General features: G+C 35.9%; 1 protein-coding gene across 1 annotated transcript in view; it reads left to right on the forward strand.

Annotated features, from left to right (window-relative positions):
• The window catches only part of MYO16 (myosin XVI), a 374,343-nt gene that overhangs the window by 286,121 nt on the left and 62,203 nt on the right, over nt 1-26,019 (forward strand). The window contains exons 26-28 of the mRNA XM_061996543.1: nt 3,170-3,250; nt 3,489-3,694; nt 25,789-25,891. Of these exons, the coding sequence (XP_061852527.1) occupies nt 3,170-3,250; nt 3,489-3,694; nt 25,789-25,891 (390 nt within the window). The remainder of the gene's footprint in view (nt 1-3,169; nt 3,251-3,488; nt 3,695-25,788; nt 25,892-26,019) is intronic.

Genomic DNA, 26,019 nt, shown 5'->3' on the forward strand with positions numbered 1-26,019 from the left:
GGTGCATTTAGGTCCCTTTCCACTATAGTAACAGCTTCCTAGAGGAAGTTTCCTAAGGCTGTGAAAAAGATCCTAGTCCCATACAAGGAAGGAAGTATGAAAAGCCCATCTAAGTTCAAAGCTTAACCAAGCCAGGAGGAAACACCACACAGCTAGAACCTCTAAAACTGTTTTCGGCAGTCCAGAGTAACTTTTAACCTGCAGTTACTCTTTTGAGAGATAGAAGACATATTCAAATTTCTTTGGGAAGCATGATAAATTAAATCACAAATTCTAGATTCAGTGGAATGCTCTAAAATTTTAGGTATTAGATGGAAGGTGGGAAGAACTTCATCCTTCATCCACCCACAGAGACAAGGATAGCTTGGCTTCTCAAAGGTAAGCCTTGGTAAGAGTTGTGCAGGGAAGACAGAATACCACTTAGTTTGTAGATACTAAGTTGGCCTAATTTGAGCAAGATGCTGTGCTACCCTGCAGGATGGAAGCAGAACTTTAGGTATATATGTTGTTCCAGTGGCAAAAACCAGACAATTGTTGTTTTGAAATAGGCATCTGATGCAGGAGCTGGAAGTAGGTAAGTGTTTAAATTCATTTGTGAATCAAGACCACATCTGTAACTGTACTGTCCCAAATAATTTCTTCCCTTTCCCAATATAGCCTTGAAAATCCACTGTGATGGGCTGCAATAATATTGGCTTTGGGGTTTTCTGTTGTCATTATAATTGGAAATGCAATGTAAAGGGCATTTTCATATCAGTCTAGAATTAAAATGACTGTATGGTGGAAAATCATAACCATTGCTTTTTTATTGGAGTTTATCCTGAGGTTGTAAAGGCAATATTTTTTTTTTTCTTAAGGGGAGTGAGGAAGAAGGAGAAAGAGGGACATTAAGGCAAGAATTATCCACTAGAGACTGACATTCCTTTTATATTTAGTATTTTAGTATTAACATACATCATACTGAAAGAGACGTGAAATGTTTCTTCTTGCTGTGTCTGGTAATCATCTAGACTTGCTAGGTTATATAATTATAGATGTCTCTGTGTATGGCCATATATCTACCTGTTTACCTTTCCATAAATGACACTTTGATTTTAGCCATGCTGTCTCAGATAAGGATGGTCTTATCTCTTTGAACTCACCACTCTACTTGTTGTAGGGTCCAAGAGAACATTCTAAAATAAACAAGAACAGATCTAATGGCTGGCCAGAATTTTGAGCACATAAGAAGTCATAGGAATCAGTGGATGCTACCTCAAGCCTCTTATGAAGATTGTATCTCCTTCTCATATAAAATAGAATACATTTTTATTGATACTCTCTTTTGCTCACATCAGCTCTTGCTCTCTTTTTTTTCTGTAATCTTTTCCTAGTGCTTTGGCCCTGTTGCTTTCCCTTCACTTCCTTTGGAATGAATCAATGGGTTTCAGAGTTCATACAGCAGAATTTTAGTCACATGAGTGCACATCGCTTACAGAAGGTGTTTCTTTCCATTGACTTTTTTTTTCTCTTTGTGAACACTTTGTTTTATTGTTTCTAGAACTCACTTATTGCTAAGTTTCTTTTATGTCTTCTAGCTAAAGATTTAAAATATTCTGTTAAGGAGAGATTTTCTTAGGAGATTTCAGGTTCTTAACAGAGATTACAAAGTTACATATATGTTTGAGGTTTTTCCTGTAGATTAGAAATAAAAGATTTTCCAACATAAAACTGTATATTAGAGAGTAATAGAGAAGTACAGCTTCAGTGATATAGTCTTGCTCCTTAGCCCATAGATGAAGATGTCCAAGTTTGGTTTAGATTAAATTAAGTTTTTTAATTTGTCGCTTTTTCTTTATTTTCTCTCCCTCATTCTGGACCAAACACTTCTCTCCTATGGGAAGAAGTATGCAACACAGGACAGCAAGCAGGAACTTTAGCATCCATACTGTTCTTTACGGATCTTCCACTAACTGATCAAGTAGTCTCGAGCTAGTGGCTAAATCTGTTGGGAGGATGGCTTGAATGCCACTTATTTATATTCCTCAATCATTTTGCAAACTTCAACTGAAAATTGCCATTGGCATCTTAATGGTTCTTTTAAAGAGGGGACATGGAAAAAGCAAGTCGTGTACTTTTCTATTTTGAAGTTGGAAATGAATTTGACTTTAAAATCTTACTGCATTCCAGTAAGTGAGATTTGAAATTTAAAAAATGGTCTGACATTTAGCACAGTGGGTACAGGACTGCTTGCACTGCAATATTTTTAACAGAGTTTGGCCTGAATGGACCAAGCTGAGGAAATTTACAATTTTTTATGTGACTTGAAAAAGACAGGAGTAGGCCAGAACATGCTGTCTAGATAGAATGGGACATTCACGGGGTAAGTGGACTGGAGAAAGGCAATGGAAAAGTCACGAGGAGAAAAGGCTGCTATTGATACAGAGGACTGAATTTAAGAGCTTGGCTAAGTCCTGGAACACAGTAATTTTGCCAACCTTCTGTACTTTCATAGAAAATTTAATAAACCCCTGATTTCTGAGCCCACTCCCCAAAATAGGAAATAGAACAGTAAAACATAAATTTGTTCCCCACACCCATCTCTGATGTAGGGAATAAAATTTATTCTAATGAGATATATTGTTGATAATTTATGTCTGTAATAAGTTGAACATGGGGTTAAAAAGGAAAGATGGCTAGCTGCAATCATTGCAGGAAGAAAAGAGTATTTTAAATATTAATATTATTGTTTTCTCTTGAAGCATTTTTTTAATTTTTATGATCTGTGCTTACATTTACTCACTTGAGCATCTGCCAGACATAAGGAACCTTTAGAGAGAGTTACAGATTTATGCGACTTACAGGCAGATTGCATGGGATAATGACTGCATAAGTCCTGCTTCTATAATAGAGTTCCAGATCATATTGCTTTCCCCAGTTATTTGGAAAAGGTATTTTATCCTTCCAGTTTTATATGGCTGCTTTCAAAATCAAAACTTTCTTGCCAGTCATGGCTTTGCAGATGCTTGAGGATATTTATTCACTTTCACAATAATTTTTGAAACTCAAATAATTCTCTGTGATGTTGATTTTGTGTAAATGTTTGCCTTTTTAGTAAATTATGTAACAATGAAAATGAAGGTTTACTGCCCATCTTGAGATAATGTGTATGTGCTTTTTTTCCCCACAGCTGTTGAAAAAGAAAGGAACATCCTCATTTCTTCAGAGACTGGAACGTGGGGGCCCAACCACAGTGGCAATACAGCTCAGGGTTAGTGAACATCTTTTGAACAGAAATTTACCAAAAAGAAACAGAAACATTCTAAAAGCAGGATTACTCTTTATAGAATGCACTGAAAGAAAGTAAAATCGTATGCTAGAGAAAGGCACTTGCCCAGCCATATCAAGCCTTTCAAGAAAGTTACGTTAAAAAGTCACAAGATCATATTTGTTGAGCAGTTTCCTTTACTGCACAATAATGATCTATACCTGATTTTTTTTCCCTGCAGAAATCACTCACAGATATTATTGGGAAGCTGCAGAACTGTACACCACATTCTGTTCATTGTATAAAGCCTAATAACTCCAAGTTGCCAGATACTTTTGACAATTTTTATGTGTCTGCTCAACTGCAGTATATTGGTGTCCTAGATATGGTCAAAATCATACGACATGGATATCCAATACGTCTCTCTTTCACAGACTTCTTGTCAAGGTAAATTCTTTCACGTTTCATAAAAACTTTTTCTTGCCTATAGTACAAGCCTGGTAGTGCTTGTAGTGTTGTTTTACTGATGAGTCTTTCAGACTTTCTTCAGAGAAAAATATATCTGACAGCAAAGGGTGTAGGCTTGTAATTTTTTAATTGAAAGAAAAATAAACTTTGTGGAAATGTAATCCTAAAGACTATAAGCAAATGTATTCCATTTTTAAAATTCAGCTTTGTTAAATAGTTATGTCTTTCTAATTTATGCTATTTATACAGTGTATAAAATACAAAATATTGCATGTTGTCTCTAGGTGATTAAAAAGCAGGAGAAAAGTCTAATTTTTCAAGTTTATTAGTGTAGGTGTCAAGATTTCAATATTTGTATTTCATATGCTAGGATTTGCAGGATGATGAGTTATAATGCTCATACTACAACTCCATTTTTATTATTGTTTCTAGAAATTAGTGAAATTTTGAATTAATGTGAGAAAACAAAGATATATAATTCACTGCATCTGGCTCTAGGCAAGCCTTTTTCCTCCATCCCCAATTTGATTTGGAGATTTTGGGTCACAGTCTCAAATGCTTCAGCAAAGAGAGAGCACAATATTGTCCAAGAGGTGTTTGCTTATCTGCCTCATGCGCTCAACACACGTTTCTCTTCTCTACATGTTCTATTCTACTCCTTGAGTGACACATCAAGCAGTGATGATCTCACCTATGTATTTTACTTCTGAAAAACAACATGGAAACATCAGCTGCTCACACACATCTAAATTTTCAGTTGCCTTCTTAGAAAAAGGTTGTAGACGTTAAATTACTGCTTGGACAGAATTATATTCTCTCTGACAATTCTGTAAATATTGAAAAAGTGCCGGAGTGTAGGAGTTTATAATCCCACGTGTTTCAAAAGTAATCTGTCTCTGGCCTACCTGCAGCATGAATCCAGAAGTGCAGGCTGATTTAGAAGATGTAGATAATGGTAAATTTGGAAAAGCAGGCTGCTGGTAGGGGCAATTCCTTTATAGCCATTTCTGTATTACTGAACTGAACACTTCATGAGCCTATTACATGAGCACAAAACCACAATCTTTTCTAATGTGATACAGTGATTACAGTGATTTTCTGGCAGGAATTTGGTCCTTGCTACCTAGCTTTTCTCAGTCCAATTCCCAGATACAGGTTTGAGGTTAGCACAGTCTTAGGACCATTCTTGATGGGTAGTGTGGAGGTAGCTGCTCTCTTTCAAAGGACAGAAGAGAATAACCGTGTGTACAAAGGTCATTTCATTCAGTTGGCTTCAATGACAGAGAATGGTACCATACATGTTCACTCTAACAGTAAAGTCATGAGTCTTGTATGTTGTCTTTTTGGGAGAAACTTTATTTTTAAATATCACTAAAAGCATGTTTGAAGATTCAAATATAATTTCTTTTTTTTTCTCCACTCCTTTAAGTATGTCCCAAAGACCTAAAAGTCTAGAGGACATCTAGTGTCGCACAATAGATATTTGCAGTAGTGACAGTAAAACAAGAATAGCAACAAAACCCAACAATACAATGACAGCAACGTTTATGCTATTATTTCAAAGTGTTATTGGTTTTGTAACTGCCCATCATTATACCTTTTCCTCCACAATAAATTATCTTTATCAGTTCTTTGCAGCTGAGCCCTTGTCGTTTTATCTAATTACACTTGAACCTAATAATTGCATTTTATAAATATGCATATATATAAAATAGCAAAGAATATATTATACAATAATATATTAATATTCTAGATTATCCTATATAATAGCTATAATTATAAATGTATAAATATAATTTATTAATTTAAATGCAGTGTATAATTATATGTAGTATAATTACAATATTTAATATAATAGACATATTACACATATATATATATTACACATATATATATATTACACACATATATATATATATAAAAACAATGTTGGGGGTAGCATAATACCACTGAAAGTGAAGTCCATTTTATAATGTTCCCCATGAATAAATGTTGAACCTGCTCAAAAGTTCACATTAATCACTCTGCATACATTTCGTGACTCTACTGATTTTTTAGATTTGTATACAAATAAAAACACATGGCTCTTGGCCCAGCAGTACTGAAAGCATTGTAAGGCTTTTTACAGTAAACATTCCCACACCACAGGCCAAGCCTTATCTTACTTTGAACAGCACAACATGTTTATTCTTCATGAATATTCTTCTTTATTCACCATGACCAGTTAACCTTCATATTCACATTCAGTGTGATGATTCGGATGATTCCTTTCATTTGAAGTAGTGCAAGCCTGTGACTGTTCTGTTATTGGCTGAGCAAAAATGGTATTTTGAAACTTTAGAAATACTAGATTACATTTCAAAAGTAACATCAATTCTTAATGTTGTGAGTTTTTTAGGCAATAGTCTACAGTCTTCTAAAATATGTCACTTGGACTACATCTCAATATTGCCTCACTGACTGGTTTGTATGGTTTTGGAAACAAGATAATTAGTTTTGGCAATGTTCTTGTAAACTGGATTTGCTTTCTTGTCTGTTCAGCCTAACTTTGGTCATGCCTTGCTATTCATTGATTGGAGTCAGAAATTATTTTGTCGTATTTCCATATTTGCTTATAGACCTGAAGCTGATAACTTTCTCAGCTTCCATTTTTTTAAATTTCTTTTGATGTCAAACTGGTATTTCAAGTGTTTTAGTACTTGGGAAAAAGAATACATTCTCTTTTTCTGGAATTATTTGTCATGAATCTTCCACTTCTTTTGTATGGTTCAGAATGTCCTGTAGTTTCCAGTCCCTGGGTGGGCAACAGTGGTTACACTGGGTATGCATTTGGGCAGACTTTGAGCACAGGCAGTGCAACGGGTTTCCGAGAGCTACTTCTTGCAGAACGGTCAGGATGCTGGACAAGAGTTGTTTTGAGATACTGCTTGTTATTCCTAAAGTCACAAAAGAGAGAAAAGACAACAACAACTTAAATTATACTTAGAATCACTCAATACCAAACTAATACAAATGCCATACAAACATGTGAAATATAAAATGTCAGTTATGACAAGTAATGATCACAACTAGACACAATGATAATGGTGTGTATGTCAACAGACTCCATTCTGATCTAACCTAGAACCAAGAAAAATAAGGAAAAAAACCCTAGAAAAACCAAAACCAAACAGAAACAATATTGTTTTAGATACAGATTGATAGACGCTTAGTTAAAACCTCATGACTAAGGAAGAATCTTGAGCAAAATTAGGATCTAAAAGACAATAAAGGCTTGCCAATTACCTTTGAGCATAGAAATATGCACTGACTTACAGGGCATCCAGTTTGGTATTTTCACATCTGGAAGGAGATGTCATACTCAGAAGCCTTGGGTTAAAATACAGCTTTATCATAGCCAGAGATGATGAATTGTTTTATTGTTCTTGTTTGTTCGTTTTACGAGGGAAGCAGTGTATTTGTTTAATATTATACTGATTATGCTGAGGTGGAGAAGAAGAAAAATTGGGAAACAAAACACAGGGAAAGATGAAGGAATTGTTCTTTATTCATCGTAGGAAGTTGTAAATAAGTGAATGTTCTTACCAAGTGCTCTTACTAGGCTGAAAAAGTTTAGACTCTCTGACTTGCCTCAAAAAGCAAAGGAATTACTTCTCATTACTCTGGGGAGAAAGGCTTTGACAGCTGACAACAGAAAAAAACAAAAAGGGAGAAAGGAAAAAGTTTAATTTAATGAGACTAATTAAATTGCCTATAATTTTTTTTAATGTTTTGTAAGAAACAGAAATATAAGTTTGTTTTTATTTTATTTTTTCATGCTTTGCTGTGGCCTTGTTTGTAAATACTAAATGTTAGTAAGAACTCTTGATTTTCATGGATGTTTTCTGTTAAAGAGGAGGGTTTCCTCCCCATTTGAGTCATGCTAACTAGCAATTTGACTGTGTCCCTAAAGGGGGAAAAACAGATGTAAAACACAAGATATCCTGCAATCCTCATGTAGTTGATAAGTGTGGCCCTATGAAAAAGCGTCCAAGAGTGTCCAAGAATGACAAGACTTAGAGGCGGAAAATGTATCCCCAGATGGGTGCTCATGAGAGTTTTACTCATAACTGTAAGATTTTCACCTTCAGTTTGTATCTTGGTTCCTTCTGAAGGGCTGAGTTTCAGTGGATGAAGGCAGCTGCATGGTTCACAGCTTGGCTTAGCTCAGCTGCAAAGTGTTTTATAGGAGTGTTGCAAGGAAATCTTATGTTTCTAGAGCTGAATGTACTATGCAGTTCTCCTGGGCTTACCTGGCTTGAGAAGTAAAGGATATTAATGGTAGTTCTGAAAGCACTATGCAAAATGAAAGAGAATTTGTGGCCCGGATCCAAACTTTAATTCCCAAAAGACAGTGAATTGCTATCCTTCTCCACCCTGCCTGCAGTTATTTTTCATTTTCCTTTAGGAACTTCCTTATCATATAGGTAATGTGGACAGAGTTTCAAAAAATAATATAAAAACGTTGTTGTTGTTGGAAAATAAAAAGAACGTTTTAATTAGGATCCTTTGAAGTGAAGGGATAGAATATCAGAAAACCTGGATATTCTGACAGTGACATTACTTTCTTAATTGGATTAATTTGAATAAGTTTCTATTAATATCTAACTAGAGATTAATATGATTGGTTTCTAGCGTGTATTTATGAGTCACATTTGAACTCTTAAAATGAGCAAAGAAAGACAATAGCTAAGAAAAGGTCAGATTTTGCGAGAGCATTTCTTCCTGGGCTACAAAGCTGAATTGTTATTTCTATTGCTGGTTTTTTTTTGTTTATTGGTTCTGCTTCTGTATTATCAAAGTAAAAGTTGACCGCTGCCAGCTGAATCCCTCAGTCACCAAAGTTCATTGATCAGAAGAGAAATCTTCTGGAAATTCTGGTTAAGTGGAAACTGTGACAGTTACTGTCAATGGTGATATAATAAAAATGAGAATTAATAAGGTCAAATTCTGTTAAATGCTGTAAAAACAGGGAGCACTAGTATAATTATGAAATGATATATGTGAATTCAGTGGATTTGCCAACTACCGCTGCAGTGTTTCTGCTGAATTTGCCTGCAGTGTTGGCTCGATTTCTAAAGCTCCTTGAGTAGAGAGATAGAAATCAGTTTTTACATTATCTTTAAAATAAAAAGGCTTTAGTAACATTCATTTTAGACTCCTGGAAAAGTTTACCCTTGTATTTTATGTTCATATCTTCAGAATCATTCTCAATGTGTAGATTTAGAAATCCTAGCTTTGCTTTTAAGTCAATACAGTGCCAGCAACAACTTGAAGAGTTTGAAGTTTCCAATTTGCAGCCCAATTTGTCTGCATAGGTAAAGTATCCTCAAATGTCCTTTTCCTGGAAGAAAGGAAAGAAGAAAATAACCATGGAATTAGGAGCTGTCTGCAGATAGCAGCATCTTTCCAGCATTTAGCAAAATAAGAGTTATTCCACCTAAGATATACGAAAAGCACTTCAGTAGGAATGTAGTAATTTGTTATGCTTTTGGTATTCCCTGCAACAGCAAAAAACAAACAAACAAAAAGGTAAATATCAGTGTGTGCGCTACTGCCAGTGTAGAACAAGTAGAACAATGGGGCTCAGAAACTCTCTAGTGTACAGTCAGAACCTGGCTATACAATCTTAATATCTAGAACCTAATCTCTTTACATCAATTAATAAAATGAATCCTGGCTGACTTTCATGTCACCTCACTTGGTGGTCAAGAAAGAGATGTCAAAGCTATTTGGAAGATATTTTTTTTAAAATAATGATACTGATCAAGGACTCTTCTCGAGTAAGGAGTGAGCTTATATTTCTTGCTTAGTGAAGTACAAGAATATAGCTGTTCAGGCAAGCTGTGGTTAAAATGAGGCAGAATCTTTTGTGTTTTGCTCATTCTGAAAAATTTTATTTTTCATCTTCCTCTACAAATACTCCTCTACCAGTAGTGTTTTTTAAATTGGATTACAAATTAAATTTCCTCTGTCTTTCTTCTTTAATGTGGTTCACCAATTTACTGAAATATACTAATTGTTTTGCTTTACCAGTGCTTTAGTTTCCTAGCTCAAGGAAGAATTTATGAACTACTGCCTTAGGAACCAAAGTTCACACATTACTCATATTTCTTGTGTCTAGGACACTGCTTAGCAATGGAAACTGCAAAGTCCAGTTGCACAGGTCCTGAAATAAGACATCTATGTTAACCTTCCTTGCCAATTTGCAGAAAACTTTCAGGGCTCTTGGACCTCAGGATACGCTCTGTGGGTAATGTGAACTAATAAGCAAATTGAGCCTTTCACTTAGCTGATGAGAATTTCAGGATTTCTATGAGAAAAAACCCACGTTACTGACATGTAAAAACACATTAGAAAATATTTTCTAACATGTAAACATGTTTTCTAACATATGAAAATATTAGAAAGACCAAATAACTGTCTGCTAATGTGATATTCCTTGTCCTTTTTTTACTTTTTGAGTGTTTCTTGGAATTTCATTGCTAGATTACCTTTTCCATGCCTAGCTCTTTCACTCTGTCTTGTATTTTCCATCATGGAGCTCCCATCCTGCCTTCTGTTGCTGCTAAAGGAACAGCAGAGAAAATTTCATACTCTGAAAGAGAGCATGAAGGCTGTATGTAGCGACATGTATTACATTATTGTTGCAAAAAGAGATAAGTCACTATAATGTTATCATTTACCATTTCCAATTCTCTTTTTAAATGCCTTAAATTGTGTCCATCTAATCTTTAGATTTTACCTATGGATATGCAGATGTACAGCTTAAATTATAAGTAGATGTTTGTGCTAACCAGTAAGACAATGTTAAGTATAGATTTAGAAGTACAGTATCAGACCACCTTTTTCTTTTTCTTTTTCTTTTTCTTTTTCTTTTTCTTTTTCTTTTTCTTTTTCTTTTTCTTTTTCTTTTTCTTTTTCTTTTTCTTTTTCTTTTTCTTTTTCTTTTTCTTTTTCTTTTTCTTTTTCTTTTTCTTTTTCTGTCTTTCTCTTTTTCTTTTTCTTTTTCTTTTTCTTTTTCTTTTTCTTTCTCTTTTTCTTTTTCTTTTTCTTTTTCTTTTTCTTTTTCTTTTTCTTTTTCTTTTTCTTTTTCTTTTTCTTTTTCTTTTTCTTTTTCTTTTTCTTCTTCTTCTTCTTCTTTTTCTTTTTCTTTTTCTTTTTCTTTTTCTTTTTCTTTTTCTTTTTTTCTTTTTCTTTTTCTTTTCCTTTTCCTTTTCCTTTTCCTTTTTCTTTTCTTTTTTCTTTTTCTTTTTTCTTTTTCTCCTTCTCTATTTCTTCATTCATCCTCTTCATTTCTTCTTCTTCTCTCTCTCTCTCTTTATCTTCCTCCTGTTTTCTTCTTTATTCTGCTTCCTTTTCTTTATTCTCTTATGGGAAAAGAATATGTTCAAATAATTGAATTACAATATATAAGCTGTGTGGAGGCAATTAAAAATAAAGAATCTCCAAGATCTTAGTGTTTTGAAACTAGTATGTTAAAAAGAGTTAACCCTGATGAATTTTTGTTTTAAAGTAACTTAAAAAGATGACAAAACATCCATTTTAATAGGAACACAATGGAACACAATGCTAATGAATTCTTATGGTAATCACAGTAGTGAAAGTGAAACAATATGTTCAAAGCTAATTATAGGTTTTCCTCTGATTTCACTATGAAGTTCTTAGGTGAAATTCTTAGAAATTATACTTCACTGAAGATCCTGAAGAACGAGTAGTTCTACTCATTAATACTGAAATGCTCTAATAGTGAATTTTAGATAAAAATGGCTTTAGAGCACTTAATTGTACTAACTTTGCTTGGAGATTATTCCGAAGAGATACCTTTTTTTCTCATTAAAGTTTGTGTTCATGCTAGTATTATTACTTTGACAAATAATATCTGTCCCTCTGCAACTGGCATTAAGCTAATTTTACTAACACTTGTAATTTTTTAATCATTTTTTTCCTGTTATTAGCTGATGCTGTATTCCACAATTGTATTGTTTATGTTTGTGAATCTTGTATGGGACTCAATATTGCATTTCTGAACTCTCTTTGTCCAGAAGCTTTTTCGTATTCTTTTGTTTTTTCTCTTTGTATTTCATCTCTTCTTTTTTTCCCTCTTGAAAGTGGGGAAGTTATAATATTCTATAATTCATCATTTGTGAATTTTAAAAGTGCAGCAAAACATTTCAGTGTCTCATGAGCAAGTTAGTCAGGGCATTAGTGAGAATGATATACTGAGTAGATTGCAAAGTGGTAGGTCATCACACTGGCCCTTTTAGCTTTATTGTCTGTTATACTGTAATATCATCAGGCTTCTTATAGAGCACTGTATTGATATGTGCCATGATACCTTAAATCTTTGCAAGAAGTGCAGGACATAATCTCACTGGTGTTACGAAACAATATTCCATTAAAGCAGATGTAATTATATCAATTTAAACCAAATGGCAACCTCGACATTTTGTAGTTTGTTACTTCAGATCTAGTGATATTTCTGGTTAAGCGTAATCATTTTTGTTTGTCTTTCTTTTGTAATGTAAGAAAAGGTGAGTAAATTAAGTATTTTGAAGTCATCCATTTTGAGGGCACCTTAAACCCAATTCATAAACGTGGTAGTGACCAATTTCCTGTGAAAAACAAAGGTCATCCACAAAGTTTTAAACCATGATTTTTAAAATTACTGTGCATTTGGTAGTTTTAGTAATCATCATTTTTATAAAGAAGTGTGATGGGTTAACCTCAGTGGACAACTCAGCCCCACACAGCCACTTGCTGATTCCTTTCCAGGTGGATAGAGGAGAGAATGATTAGGGTAAAATTTAGAAAGCTCAGGGGCTGAGATGAAGACAGTTTATTAAGAAAAGCAAAAGCTACGTACACAAGCAATGAAAAATAAAGAATTCATTCTCTACTTTGCATCAACAGGCAGGTGTCCAGCCTTCTCCAGAAAGGCAGGGCTCTTTCACATGTAAAGGTTACTTGGGAAGACAAACTCCATCACTCTAAATGTCTGTCTTCTTCCTTCAGCTTTTCTCATAGTGGTGTCAGTTTGGAATAATTTATTGCAGTCTCATAATGATTCTAAATTACTAAATCCTTGTGAAAGCTTGCTGATAGGGGATAGATTACACTGTAAGAGTGCACCCACAGTGCACTGACATTCTCCCTGGCAAGCCACATGTATTGGAATTGATGTACACCACCTGCAGAGTTACCTACGTACAAGTAGGTACCTGGGTCTTAGAGGCTATAGGCCACTTGAAATGTATTTGTACAATGTCATAGTGTAGTGATAGCATCTGAGACATTCAGATTATGAGCAAACTAAATAGCTCCATATGTTATACATGCATAATATGGGGGACTGTAAATAGACTATTCTGTTTTACCTTCTTTGGGGTTGTTTCGTTGTAGCTGTTTGACTTGTTTTCTCCATTTTTCTCCTTGGGTCCTCTTTAATACTTGAAAGACAAGAAATGTACTAGATATCTTCAGATGTCTATGGTGACTCACCTAATTATCCTGGACTTAATATACAGTGTATAGAGAAAAATAGTCATTTTTAGAATAGTGCTTGGTTTGGGTTTATTCATTTTGTAGGTATTTCACAGTCTCAATCTATCTCCCATCTATGGTGAGAGGCAGAATTATTGATTTGTAAAAGACTCCAACAAAATCAGAGAATAACATTTTGTAGTTGAAACAAAAGCAGCTTTTGAAGTTATACCATTATATCATCAGTTCCCTAGCCCACAGAATAAGTAGTATTATAGATGCAAAAAATAGTCTTTATGTTACATATCACAGAGCTGGACTGTGGGAATATAAAGCTGCTGGTGTTTCTGTGTCTTACTGACGGTGCAAAATGAGTGTAAGAGAAAATGAAGTCAGGTCAGACATCTATCTTTATTCTATATTTAGAAAGCAAAAATGAATATCAGCAATGCTGGCTGGATATCTTCTTAGTTTCATAATGTAACTCTCATTTGCTAAAGCAATTACAAATGGGTGTAAACTACAGTGTCATTCCACTGAAATCAGTTGAATTATTTATGTCTACCACATACTTAGAGTTCTGCAGAATCGACAGGAAAAGGGGTCCCTAGTGCAGAGCAATTTAATTAGGTAATAAAATAGACAGATACAGGGAAATAAAGGTGATGTGGTCAGTTTTAAGTCTGGTGTTTCCTAACTTCTGAACATTTGGTGTGCAATCTGAGTAATTTTCCAGCATTGTTTATATTACATTTAGTAAAGAATGAATAAAACTAAGTAAGTGGAGATTTTTACAGGGAGTTTGTTGTTTTGTGCCCAAGAGAATGTCATGACTTTTAGGCAGTTTCAAAGAGAATGTCAAGGTATTGATCTCTCTGCACTAGCAGGGATATGGAAGGTGGTTTTCCACCCTTTTTTCTTCCTCCTATTTTTTCCCTGCTTATGTTCATTTTCTTAAGCAATGGTAAATCTATTTAACACACTCAAACATAATTCTGACTGAACTGCTTCAGCAGTTGTATTGGGTTTTTTTATTATAATTTAAGGAAGGATCTGTGAAATTATGTTTCCTTCATTTCCAGAGTAAAGTTCCACCTTTAGTATCTCTGGATTGACGTTCAGTTTCCCCTAGCATTTGACATTTCCTATCCCTCAGGGTTAACTAAACATTTCTTAAATCATTAAATAACCCCATTACTCTATGATATCCTTATAATATCTATACATATTTTACATCTGTGAATTTAAAAGATTGTACTGTTTCTAAATAGGGATAAATGTTTCCAGAGTACAAAAATACCTACCACAGTACTGAACTCCATGTAAAAGTCTGGATTATAAAAACAGATAAAATTATATTTGTGTACAGCAAGAATATTGTTATAAGAATGTAAGAATATTGAAAGTTCTTTACTCAAATCTCAGAAGATAACTGAGTTCTGTGCTTATAACAAGCAGCTAATAACATTAAATTATTTCAGAATCTTGATGTTTCAATGAAAATGATTACTGAGTACATCATAATTTGCTGACATCACATAACGACAAAGATAATGGACATAGATTTATATATAGTAGTAAGAAGTTCAATTAAATGCCTGCCATAGAAATAAACCTGTTAAAAGAAAATATTATCAACCACTAATATCTTCACTAATCCTTATACATTGAAACCCTTTTAAGGAATTGCCTGTTAAAATAATAGACTTCTTAAATTAATACAAATAGCCTGTCTTTAAAATAAACATTCTCAAGATGTAAGTATGCAACATATTAGTTAATGCTAATGGCACTATGCAGGAACTTTGAATTATCTAATTAAGGTACAAATTGTCACATGAATAGATTAATTTTACTATCCAGTTTTAAAATAATTCCTTTGTATTCATTGATTAATTAAATATAACTGTGTGCTTTCAGTGCCTAGAAAAATATAATTAGTTGCTCTTGAGTGCTTTCTTTTCTGCTCATAGAACTCATATAAATGCAGTCCAGCTGCCCCACACTCAAAAGCAACTGTGACCCTCCTGCTGCTTTTTTTTTTCCTGTGGTGCCGCAGCTGTTAAATTCTTTCCACTCAACTCAGACATTCATGGCAACACTTTTTCTCCTTACCCACATCTTGATATTCTTTACAGCCATTTAATCTCCAGCAGAAGAACCTGGAATGAGGCTTCTTAAAGCTAGACTTACTAGTCAGACTGAATAATAGTAGGCAGTTAATACTGGTGACACCTGAGAACAAAGACAAAATCCTATGGAAACATGCAGTCCTTTTATGTATATTAGCTGTTGGATCTTGCTTTGCTTTTTCTTCTTGGAATAACATGGTATTAATTTAACATGATCAACTTTAGCAGATTTACTGCTACTGTACTCCACAGTAAACGACCGAAGGATCTAGTCCGGTATTGATACAGTATGGCAAGGGTACCAGCTTAACCTATCTTCAAAAGTGTTATTTGTGTACAGCTTGTCTAGCCATTATACATTTCAGAGCCAGTCCTGTTGCTCAGACTGATGGTATTCACAAGGTTCAGAGAGCACAAGGGAAGCTCCAACAGAAGAGAAGATAGAGATGATCTCACAGAGCAGTATCGTGTAACAAAGTCCTAAAACACCTTTCTTATAATCCAAATACACCTTGCCTGAGCTACTGGAGAGCATTGAGGGAAGGATTTTATGGACTTCCCTTCCTCTTTGATTCAAACTAAAAAAATAATAATAATAAAAAAAAAAATAAAGCATTCTCTGGGTGGAACCTCAAATTCAATCCTATTTCCCTTTAACGTCAAATTTTCCATTTCACTCTGATTCTGCTCTCTGCTTCTGCAATATATGTCTATCTCAGTATATTTTCAAATGAGATGCAAAGTCCTTTCTTGGCAAACAATGAGCCAATGAAGTAGCAATCCCTGCAGGAGACCAGATGGGAAAGTGTATAAGCCCATTTTCATGTTCCAACTCAGTATCACATCACGTTTCTGAACAAGCCTTGTGTATTTTTCAGAAAAAAATCTTAAGTCACTTTATACAACCTGTTTGCAGTTATTTCAGACACTTGATTCCAGGCTTCCAAGTACTAGGATCTGATCTAAGCCTAAGCACGTCTTTCTCTGAATACCATTTCAAAGTCTTCTCATAATTTCACTCCCTTGTAATGCCAGGCAAATCACTGTGCCTGCAGATCTGTAGACCAGCAATCATGACCTTGTCCTGTGCCCCTTGCAGGACAACTTTCTATCTTGACCTCCTCAAAGCTGGCCTGCTGATGAGGCCCAAAAGCAACTTGCCTGGAAGCTAAGCACACATTACTATGATAAGCGCCAAAACTCTGTAGACTTGTAGTGTGACGGTAAAGAAAGAGATGCGTAAGACATCTTCTAATTCCTTATAGCTTGAGTAGCAAGATGTGGTTCAGACTCACAGGAGAGGTTTTATCTGTATGGCAGGAGAGGGAAAAAATGTACTCATCTGTTTACTCACCTTTTGACTCCAATTACCAGGCATTCCTTTATGCTGCTGTCTATTATTAAAAACAACAAAATGGTACCTTTTGATTATCTATTACTTCAGATATTTTTGTTTTACAGGACTTTTAGTTTTGACACTCCATTTTCTATGGAGAAGGGAAACTAACCTCACTACACACCAGTCCTAACCTCAGTGTTATGCAGAATCAAATTAGCAGATAGATAAAGTTAAATTTTGTTCTGTAGTCCATGCATTCTGCGTGCAGTGAAACATTTTACTGCTCTGTGTGCATCTGTGGAGTGCCCAAGCATTGAGAGGCAGTTAGCTATGGAGAAGGCCTACCTACTGAGATGTAAATGTAAACATTTACAGAGTTAGAGGCAAGAGTTCATGTAGTAGAGCTTCTCTGTTTGATGCCAGAACGTTTCTCGGTTAATGTGTCATTTTTGCCTATTTCTTAAACAAATATATTTTCACACTGTTTTATCAAGATGGAACGGAAATGCCAGCTTTAAGTAAGAGGACGCAAAAGTATTGTGATGCAAATCTTTAGCAGATGTTGTGAATTCATTCTTTATTTGCATAGCTGAATTCAGTAATCCCAAGAGATGAACTATAATTTATATTCTATTTATTATTCTGCTGCCACATTGTCTGAGATGAGGAAGCCCCTGCTTAATTACTTGAAGTAGATGAATAAATATTGTAGGATTAAGATACACATATCTTCATTATTTCTTCTCTCCAGAAATTGAAACTCAGATGTCTAGAAAAGATTGAGTGACAAAATCTTAATGCAAAACCATAAAATTTATGAAAGGGAAAAATAATCCTTCCAAGTCACATGTCTGTCACACATCACAAAATACTATCTTTATCTGAAAAATTAATTTTACTTTTTATTCATTCTAAATAAAAATATCTCAAATGGCCACTTCTTATGCAGAGATATTCTGATCCAGTAGATTTCATAGCCCTGATCCTTCCTCAAAAGTCTATATTGTGTTCCACATGGAGCTATTGGCTGACTTGAATGCAGATAATTGTAAAATTTTGTTCTGGGGATTTTATAAGTCTTTTCCACTTTTATTTCTTAGTTCTTTATTTTGATGTTTTTTATTCCCAGATGCATATAATTTGTGTCACACTATTTTCCCTTTTCTGTAGACATATTGAAGCATTGTATATATGCCCTTATACCTCTTTATATAGGAAGTTAATTTTTAATTATTGAAGTAAAAAATCGGAATGTATCACCAGTTGCAAAATCTCTGGCTTCCAGTGGCATATGTAAAAACTTTGTGATAAAACCATAATATCTTGTCATTTTGCAGTAAGCTCATTTGTGGTATTATCGCTTTCTGGGTTTCTTTTTGTAAGCAAATATCTGTGTTCCAGACTAACCAGAATAAAACAACTTTGAATTTCTACAAAATTACTCTATTTTTATATTCTCCCTTAATTCTTGTTACTCTGTAGGTCTAGCCATTTAATCCTGTGTTGCTTGAGATCAATTAGGATATTTTAAAAACAGTAGTGTGGTAGGCAGATACTCTAAAGTTTTGGTTCATTGCCATATATATTTATCATTGTTTCAAATCTCTCAGGCAAATTAGCCTTCTTGCTCACCTCTGCAACAGTCTGATTTCTGTAATTCAGTCTAAAGCAACCATAATGCAAAACGTGTTTTATGTAAGGATGGACCCTATATTCTTCTTATGCTATATTTGGTCTGTTTGTTATTTATAAAGATATCCTTTTCTTCTCTACATCCAAAGATTTATTCAAAAATTTTGAATAGCTGTTTTGGTTGTTAATATTTATGCACTATAATGAGATATTTATGTCATATATATTGTATGGAGATTGACAGAATCATTTTTATTTTCTTTGAAAATATAATAATCTATTTTCCCTTTTCTAGTTATCTGGAATTTCCCATGTTCCTCATATTTCAAAAATAATTAGATTATTCCTTCAAGAAAAAAATAATATAACACAAGGAAGTAGAATGAATGTGTATCTTTTAGATACATAACATTAATTAAAATTCCATCCTATTCTTTGCTGCTGAATGATTTTAAAAGATCTCCAATACTTGAAAATTTTCCAGACACCTTTTTTAAAAAAAAAAAATAGAAAAAAGAAAATGTTTCTCTCTTCAGAAGGTAGGTCTTCTAGCTATTTCAGTTCTCATTTGATAGATTTTTCAAATACAAACCATGCCTAACCCACTATCCCCATCCTCTCCAAGTCCAAACAAACAAAAGTAAAGGTTCTGAGTTACAGGCACATAGTGACATGTTTTGCAAACAAAGTCCACCTCTTTCACATACTTCACAGGCATAGTAATACATTAGTCTGTTACCGATTGTCAAAGAAAGAAAAGAGGAAGTTTAGAAAGGGAAAAAAGATAATTTAGTGAGACAGCACAACCTGGATTTACTCCCTTGTGGTGACAGTTTTTACATTTATTCTAGCAGAAATACAGACTACATGTTAATTTTGATTGCTGCCTTTTATTCACTACCTTTTAAATAGATCTTACTAAATCGTGCCATTTTACCTTGGCAAACAGAATACATTGTAGTAAACAAAAGGAAAGATAAAATGAATCTACAATAGAATGTATTACACTGGTAGGACTCTGCATAAGCTGTGTTAAACTACATTACTTAGTTCCCTATGATGCAATTATATGCCAGCTATATGTGATTTTTATTTTATAAATAACAAGACAGAGACGTGGAGAGAAGGAGTTGCTTTTGGGGAAAGTCTTGAATTCTTGTGATAGAAGCTGTCCTCTTACTGAGGACACTGGATTGCAATCGGTAGATACCTCTGACTTCGTCATTTTTCACCTTTTTTTCTCTACTGGGCAAGAGAGAGACCTGAAAAAAATAACAAACAAACAAACAAACAAAGTAGTTCTGAGGCTTCAGTTCAAAGACATCTCTGTGGTTTGTTTAAGCTGTTGATTTGGAGTTGCTTATTTACACTCCCTTTGTACTTGCCAGTGTTCTTTCCATTAGTAGTTTCTATCACGTTGATGTGCTATTGAAATGGAGTTCATGGTGTTTATTCCAGTGCTTAAGGATTTGCTGTGCATACAGAACTGACAGTACAGCCCCACAGCCTATTTGTGTACATTCTGTGTAAATCAAATAGCGTGCTGAGCCTTCAAATATTACTGTAGGTTACTGTGCCATAACATAAACTAGAGAATATTCTGTCTCAGGGATAAACAACTTGCTGGATCTTGTCAGCTGAGCACTTAGGGAAGTGAGGGAGAAAATAATCAGATAACATCCTTATCTGTGAAGACCCAAGAGAACTGAGTTTTCCATATTCACAAGCTACCTGAAGGTATTGGCAGTGGTATCTAGTCCAAACAAACAAAAATTCTCCCTGATAAAGTGCATCATTCAGAAGTAAAGAGAGGTCAGGGCACAGCTTCTGCAGCACCAGAGGTTTCTGGCCAGTCTGTACACGCTCACAGCTCTAGCCTGTCTAGCCAAAAGGTCTTTCTTCTGCTTTGGTGTGTAAAAATTGCAAGTTAGGACAAGGAGGGTGTTAAGGACAAAGCTGGGGAAAACGAACTTCTCTCACACCGATTTCCCATGAAGGGGTGCTGGGGAGAGACCCTTCAGTGGCAGTGTTTCCTGTCTTAACTTGTAACTGGAAGAAGTCTTGCATTTATTTCCTAATCAACACAACATTAGTCTTGACATGACAGTGAAGAGGTATTGATTCATTATAATCCTTTAAATCTTCCTGATTTGCATTTTGCAACAATTAGTTGTCCTGGCTAGGCCATGAAATACTGATTTTTATCAGCTTCTTGACTTGATTGGGAAAGGAGAATTTCTCTTTGACTTATATTGGATGTCTGTCCTGGAGTCTAGTGCATAGACTGTCTTTATACTCAGTGGAAAGAAATGCAAGTCTTACAGTTCACAATTCATCTGACCTGTTTTAACCATCAATATTATAGTAGGGTATGTGACAATAGTATCTTCTACCGCCTCTTAAGAAAGTCTAGACAACTAACTTATCAATCCAAGTTTAACTGAACTCTATTACCTGATTAAAGATTTTTTTAGTGAGGTAGCACTGAGTATGCTCACTGGATTCCTCAGCCACACAAATATGTACTACATTATTTACCTGGGGCAAAATGTATGACCTGTTGTCGTGGTTTGGCCCAGCTAGCACAACAGCACCACGACAGTTTCTCGCTCGATGCCCCCATTCACCCCTACCCTCGTTAAGATGGCGGAGGACCCAGCAAAATGGGAGTAAAAAGATAAGCAAGATTGTTGTGGATTGAGACAAGGGCAGGGAGGGCTCGCTGCCAATTATGGTTCTGGGCAAAACAGACTCCAGTACTCGACTTAGAGAGGAAAGTAGGAAAGTTTATTCTACAAGAAACAGAACAGAATAAAAGCAAAAAGGGAGTAGGATGATGAGAAAATTACAACCAGCACTTTAAGATCTCCCTCCCCCATCCCTCCTTTCTTCCCGGGCCCAGCTCACTGCTCCCAGTATCTCTACCTCCTCCCCCCGCAACAGCTCAGGGGGGCAGGGAGTGGGGGATGTGGTCAGTCTCTCACAGATGGGCTTTGCCGCTTCTGTCTTCTCAGATGAGGATGACTCCTGGCATTCTTCCCCTGCTCCAACACGGGGTTCCTCCCCCGGAACACAGTCCTTAACAAACTTCTCTGGTGTGGGTTGTTCCCAGCAGCTGCGGCTTCTGCCGATACAGGTTCCCTCACACGGGACACAGTCCTTGGTGAATATCTCTGACGTGGATTCTTCACCGCGGTTGCAGTTTCTGCAGTTGCAAGGTCCCTCTCTCGGGACAAGGCCTCTTCTGGGCATAAGTTTAATGAGCTGCTTTGTTGTGGGTTCCTCCCCACAGTTGCAGCTGTGGATATTGGGTCCCTTCCTCGGGACAGGGCCTGCTCCGGCCACAGTGATAAAGGGTCCCTTCCTCGGGACAAGGCCTCCTCCGGCCAAAATCACTGTCCCTGGCTCGGGGCCTTTAATGAAGTGAATCGCTGCCCCTGGTCCGGGGTCAGCTTTAGCAAAATGAGTCTCTGCCCCTGATGCGGGCTCATTATCAAAATGAGTCTCTCCCGCTGATGTGGGGTCTTTAAAGAAATGAAAATAAATCTCAGCTTCACCAGTTCTCTCCATAGAATGCAGGGGAGTCTCTGCTCCAGCACACCTCCTCCTCTGTTTCATCACTGACCTTGGAGTCCGCATGGTTGTTTCTCTCACTGTTCCTACTCCTTGCACCACCACCAGCCAGAAGAAGAGAAGGGGCAGAAGAAAGAAAGAAGATGGAGGAAGACACCTCCCCTTCCTGCTTCTTTTTAAAAAGTGATCGTGGAGGCGTCTAATTGGCTCAGCCCCAGAAGTGAGCCTTTTCTGAGCTGGGGAGAGTTGTGAGCAACTTCTTGCAGGAGCCATCTTTGCAGCCCCTTCCCCCATACCAGAAAAGGCTGTCATGTCAAACCATGACACCTGTCAGTGGGAAGAAGCCTGGTATTTAATTGTGTTTCATTGTTCACTTCAGAGTGAACTAAGTAGTAGGAGACCCTTATCCTCTGATAAGGTCTCCAGATTACAGTTCTCCAGAAGCAAGCCCCATTGTCTGCCAGTATCTCAAGTTTAACTATACAAGTGTGGAGTATAAATTCAGTATTTTTTAATTACTCATTTCTATGATACAGTACATTTGAAAATTACTAAGTTCTTTGGCTGTTCTTGAGACCATGAAAGGGTTAAATTTTAGAGGCCACTGCATTACAGTGTTTACATGGTAACAAGAGCTCTGTTGATAGCAGAAAGTATCTGGTAAACTAAAGATTAGTCATTTTGCATTCAGATAATAAGATCTGATTTATAGGTTTTTATTTACTTCTATCTTAGTTTATTGTCAGTTTTGTTTTGCTTTCTTTTTTACACTTTTTTTTTTACTAAAGGTAAACGTAAGTTTAGAATACAAAGAAATCTCTAAGATAAAGCTATAGTGTTTGGTTATCTACCCATAAGAAAACAAAAATGAAGAAAGTTTAAATATTTAAACTTGTTTAAATAAAAAAAAATCAAATAATTTCATGATTAGACCACAACTTTTGTCCGGGACAAATTTGGACTGACACCAACAGTTGTGGTCTGCTGATTCCCACTTACCCATTCCCATTACTTCCCTAGTGCTGTGATATTTGTACAACTGGGCTGAGAATCAAATTACGGAACTGTTTTGGCTGCAAAATGGCTACAAATTTTGTATTGTTTTTGGTTAAGCGACCTTATACAAGGCCAATATGAACTGAGGTAGCAGATGATGATGCCAAGCCTGAAGGTGCTTTTTCATCCTATGTGCTTAGAGAGCCAGTGTATTTGAACAAGGTAGAGAGGAGAAGTCAGGAAGTTCTGTTTGTCCCTCTGTTAGTTACTTTGCAGACGAGTCAGTCAGACAAGTAGACCTAAATGTGAAATTTCTCTCAGGTTCTGAGAATGCAAGTACCCAGCCTGCACTTTCATACAAGGAAAGGCTGTGGGAACTGGGGCTGTTTAGTCTAGAAAAGAGGAGACTGGGGGCGAACTCATTAATATTTGCAAATATCTAAATGGTGGGTGTCAGGAGGTTGGGATATCCTTTTTTTCTATGGTATCTAGCAACAGGACAAGGGGTAATGGGATGAAGCTGGAACACAAAAATTTCCACTTAAACAGAAGAAGAAACTATTTCACTGTTCAGGTGAGGGAACCCTGGCACAGACTGCTCAGAGGAGTTGTGGAGTCTCCTTCCTTGGAGGTCTTCAAGACCCTCCTGGACATGTTCCTGTGCGACCTGATGTACGTGAACCTGCTTCTGCAGAGAGGTTAGACTAGATGATCTCTAAAGGTACCTTCCAACCCTACCATTCTGTGATTCTATGACTTCTGAATCCACCTATGGTCAGTAGAGAAAGGTACCTCCAGAGGGCAATCTCTTCTTATTTTAACAAAAATATCTAGAATGCATAGAACAGGTCACCCTATGGAAATACATGTCTTCATAGGCAATCTTGAGAACAAGATGACTTCCTCAGGCCAGGACTATAGTTTTTCCGTGGCTAACGTAGGAAAGTGTAGATCATCCTCCAAATGATGCGCTATGTTCACACAGGAAGCTTGTGGCAGAGTTAAATTTCCGTAGTTAGCTCTTTCTCTGCTACCACAACCATTAGCTCATCCTCTCTAAGATAAAGCTCGATATAAAGTAATTGTGAACATTGATTAGACTTCTGGGATAATGTGGTAGAATTTCAGAGACTTTTAAAGCTGAGGGAGTACAGTGGATTATTTTTGTCTGGCTTTCTGTATAATACAGATTGTAAAGAAAGTTTGATTGTCCTTGGTTTTGGTCTTGTGATTTGCATAGACCTATAGTAAATCTTAGAATTTCAACCTTTTAAATTTTAATTTGCCTGTTTCAGGAATGAAATACTTTTTTTTGTTGAGTTTATGCTGTAAGTTTCAGGCTGACCACTTTCACAGTTCCTTCATACTTTCTGGGTCAGTGCTGAATCATTTTTGTTTAAGTCAGCAGTTGCTAAACATTCCAGCAGTTGTCTCTCTAACACCTCTGATTCTCCATGATTTCTAAGACAATCCAGTTGATACAAGGACAGAAATAAGGTAGCCCCAGCCTTAATAGCAGTTCATAAACTCAATAGCTTTGGGCTGCATCAGAGCTATAGGTGAATTTATCTCTAAGGAACTAATGAAATAAAATGTAAGGAAGTGTAGTTAGTACGTGAACTTCAAAACTTACCTCTGTTTCATTTAGAGTTTAGTCAAAAGTGACGTAGTTGAAAAATTTTCCTTTTCAAAATCTGGCTTTTTATATTGAAAAACATTCCATCTCATTACGTGTAGCTCAATCTAGACTGAGGAATACATTCAAGAAAGTACAATAGTAATATGAAGCATCAAGGTGAAACATTTTCCTTAAAAGGAAAGGCTGCGGGAACTGGTGCTGTTTAGTCTAGAGAAGAGGAGTCTGAGGGGGCATTTCATTAATATTTACAAACATCTAAATAGTGGATGTCAGGAGGTTGGGACATCGCTTTTTTCTATAGTATCTAGCAACAGGACAAGGGGTAATGGAATGAAACTGGAACACAACAAGTTCCATTTAAACATAAGGAGAAAGTATTTCATTGTGAGAGTGATGGAGCAGTGGAACAGGCTGCCCAGAGGAGTTGTGGAGTCTCCTTCCTTGGAGGTCTTCAGAACCCACCTGGACATATTCCTGTGTGACCTGATCTAGGTGAACCTGCTTCTGCAGGGGGGGTTGGACTAGATGATCTCTAAAGGTCCCTTCCAACCCCTACCATTCTGTGATTCTATGCATAAGATTCTTCAGTAATATATAGTAACAAGTCCACAGTTAAAATTTGAAATTTATACTTTATTTTATTTAAATTTCCTACATCACTTGTTTTATCTGATGCATCAAAAAGCCCTTTAATGTCTAGAATTTTTTTCTTTGAAGACACTCAATGCTGTGATCTTCTTTCTAATAGCACAAACCAATCAACTTCCTTAAAGTGTCTTTGCTGTAAGACTTTTTGTCCAAATTGAAAAAAAAAAATTCAGATTGCTGGAAAACATTTTTATATATGTCAGTTTCTTATGAGCTACTCTTTAATAGGCATATGTTGTATGGCACACCCTGAATAAAATATTTTCCTCCTTTGAGTGACCCTGTTCAATACCAAAGAAACAATAGGTGAGGCTGTGCATTCTTTCTGCATTGATTTTCAGTGAGACCAAGAACTGACAGGATGCAAACCTGGAGTTTAGGCATAACTTGTGCCACACTGTAATTAACCAAGGTCATGTCTAATAATTCATAAGATTTAAAGTGATTTGTCTTCTTACTTTCTTCACTCTTTACAGAATCCTAAGCTGCCAGTTCAGATATCAAAGATTTGATAGTAATAGGGAAACCAACAATTATTGCAAAGATGTCATCCAGGCCAGCATTACAGTAACTCTACTTCTGATTTTTCTAGGTATAAAGATTTGGCTGATACAGCAGCAGGAGAGAAGAAGAAGTTATCTGCCAAGGAGAGATGCCGTCTTGTTCTTCAGCAGTCTAAATTACAAGGCTGGCAGGTTTGTGATCTACAGAGCAATTAAAATATTCTTTAAACAAGCTAGCTGAGTCATTTCCATTGTGGCAAGCAACCAGACCCTTTGCAGCAGTATATTCTTTTGACATTTAATATATGCTTTGGGATAGA

Source organism: Colius striatus, chromosome 1 (assembly GCF_028858725.1).
Source record: "Colius striatus isolate bColStr4 chromosome 1, bColStr4.1.hap1, whole genome shotgun sequence".
Lineage (NCBI taxonomy): Eukaryota > Metazoa > Chordata > Aves > Coliiformes > Coliidae > Colius > Colius striatus.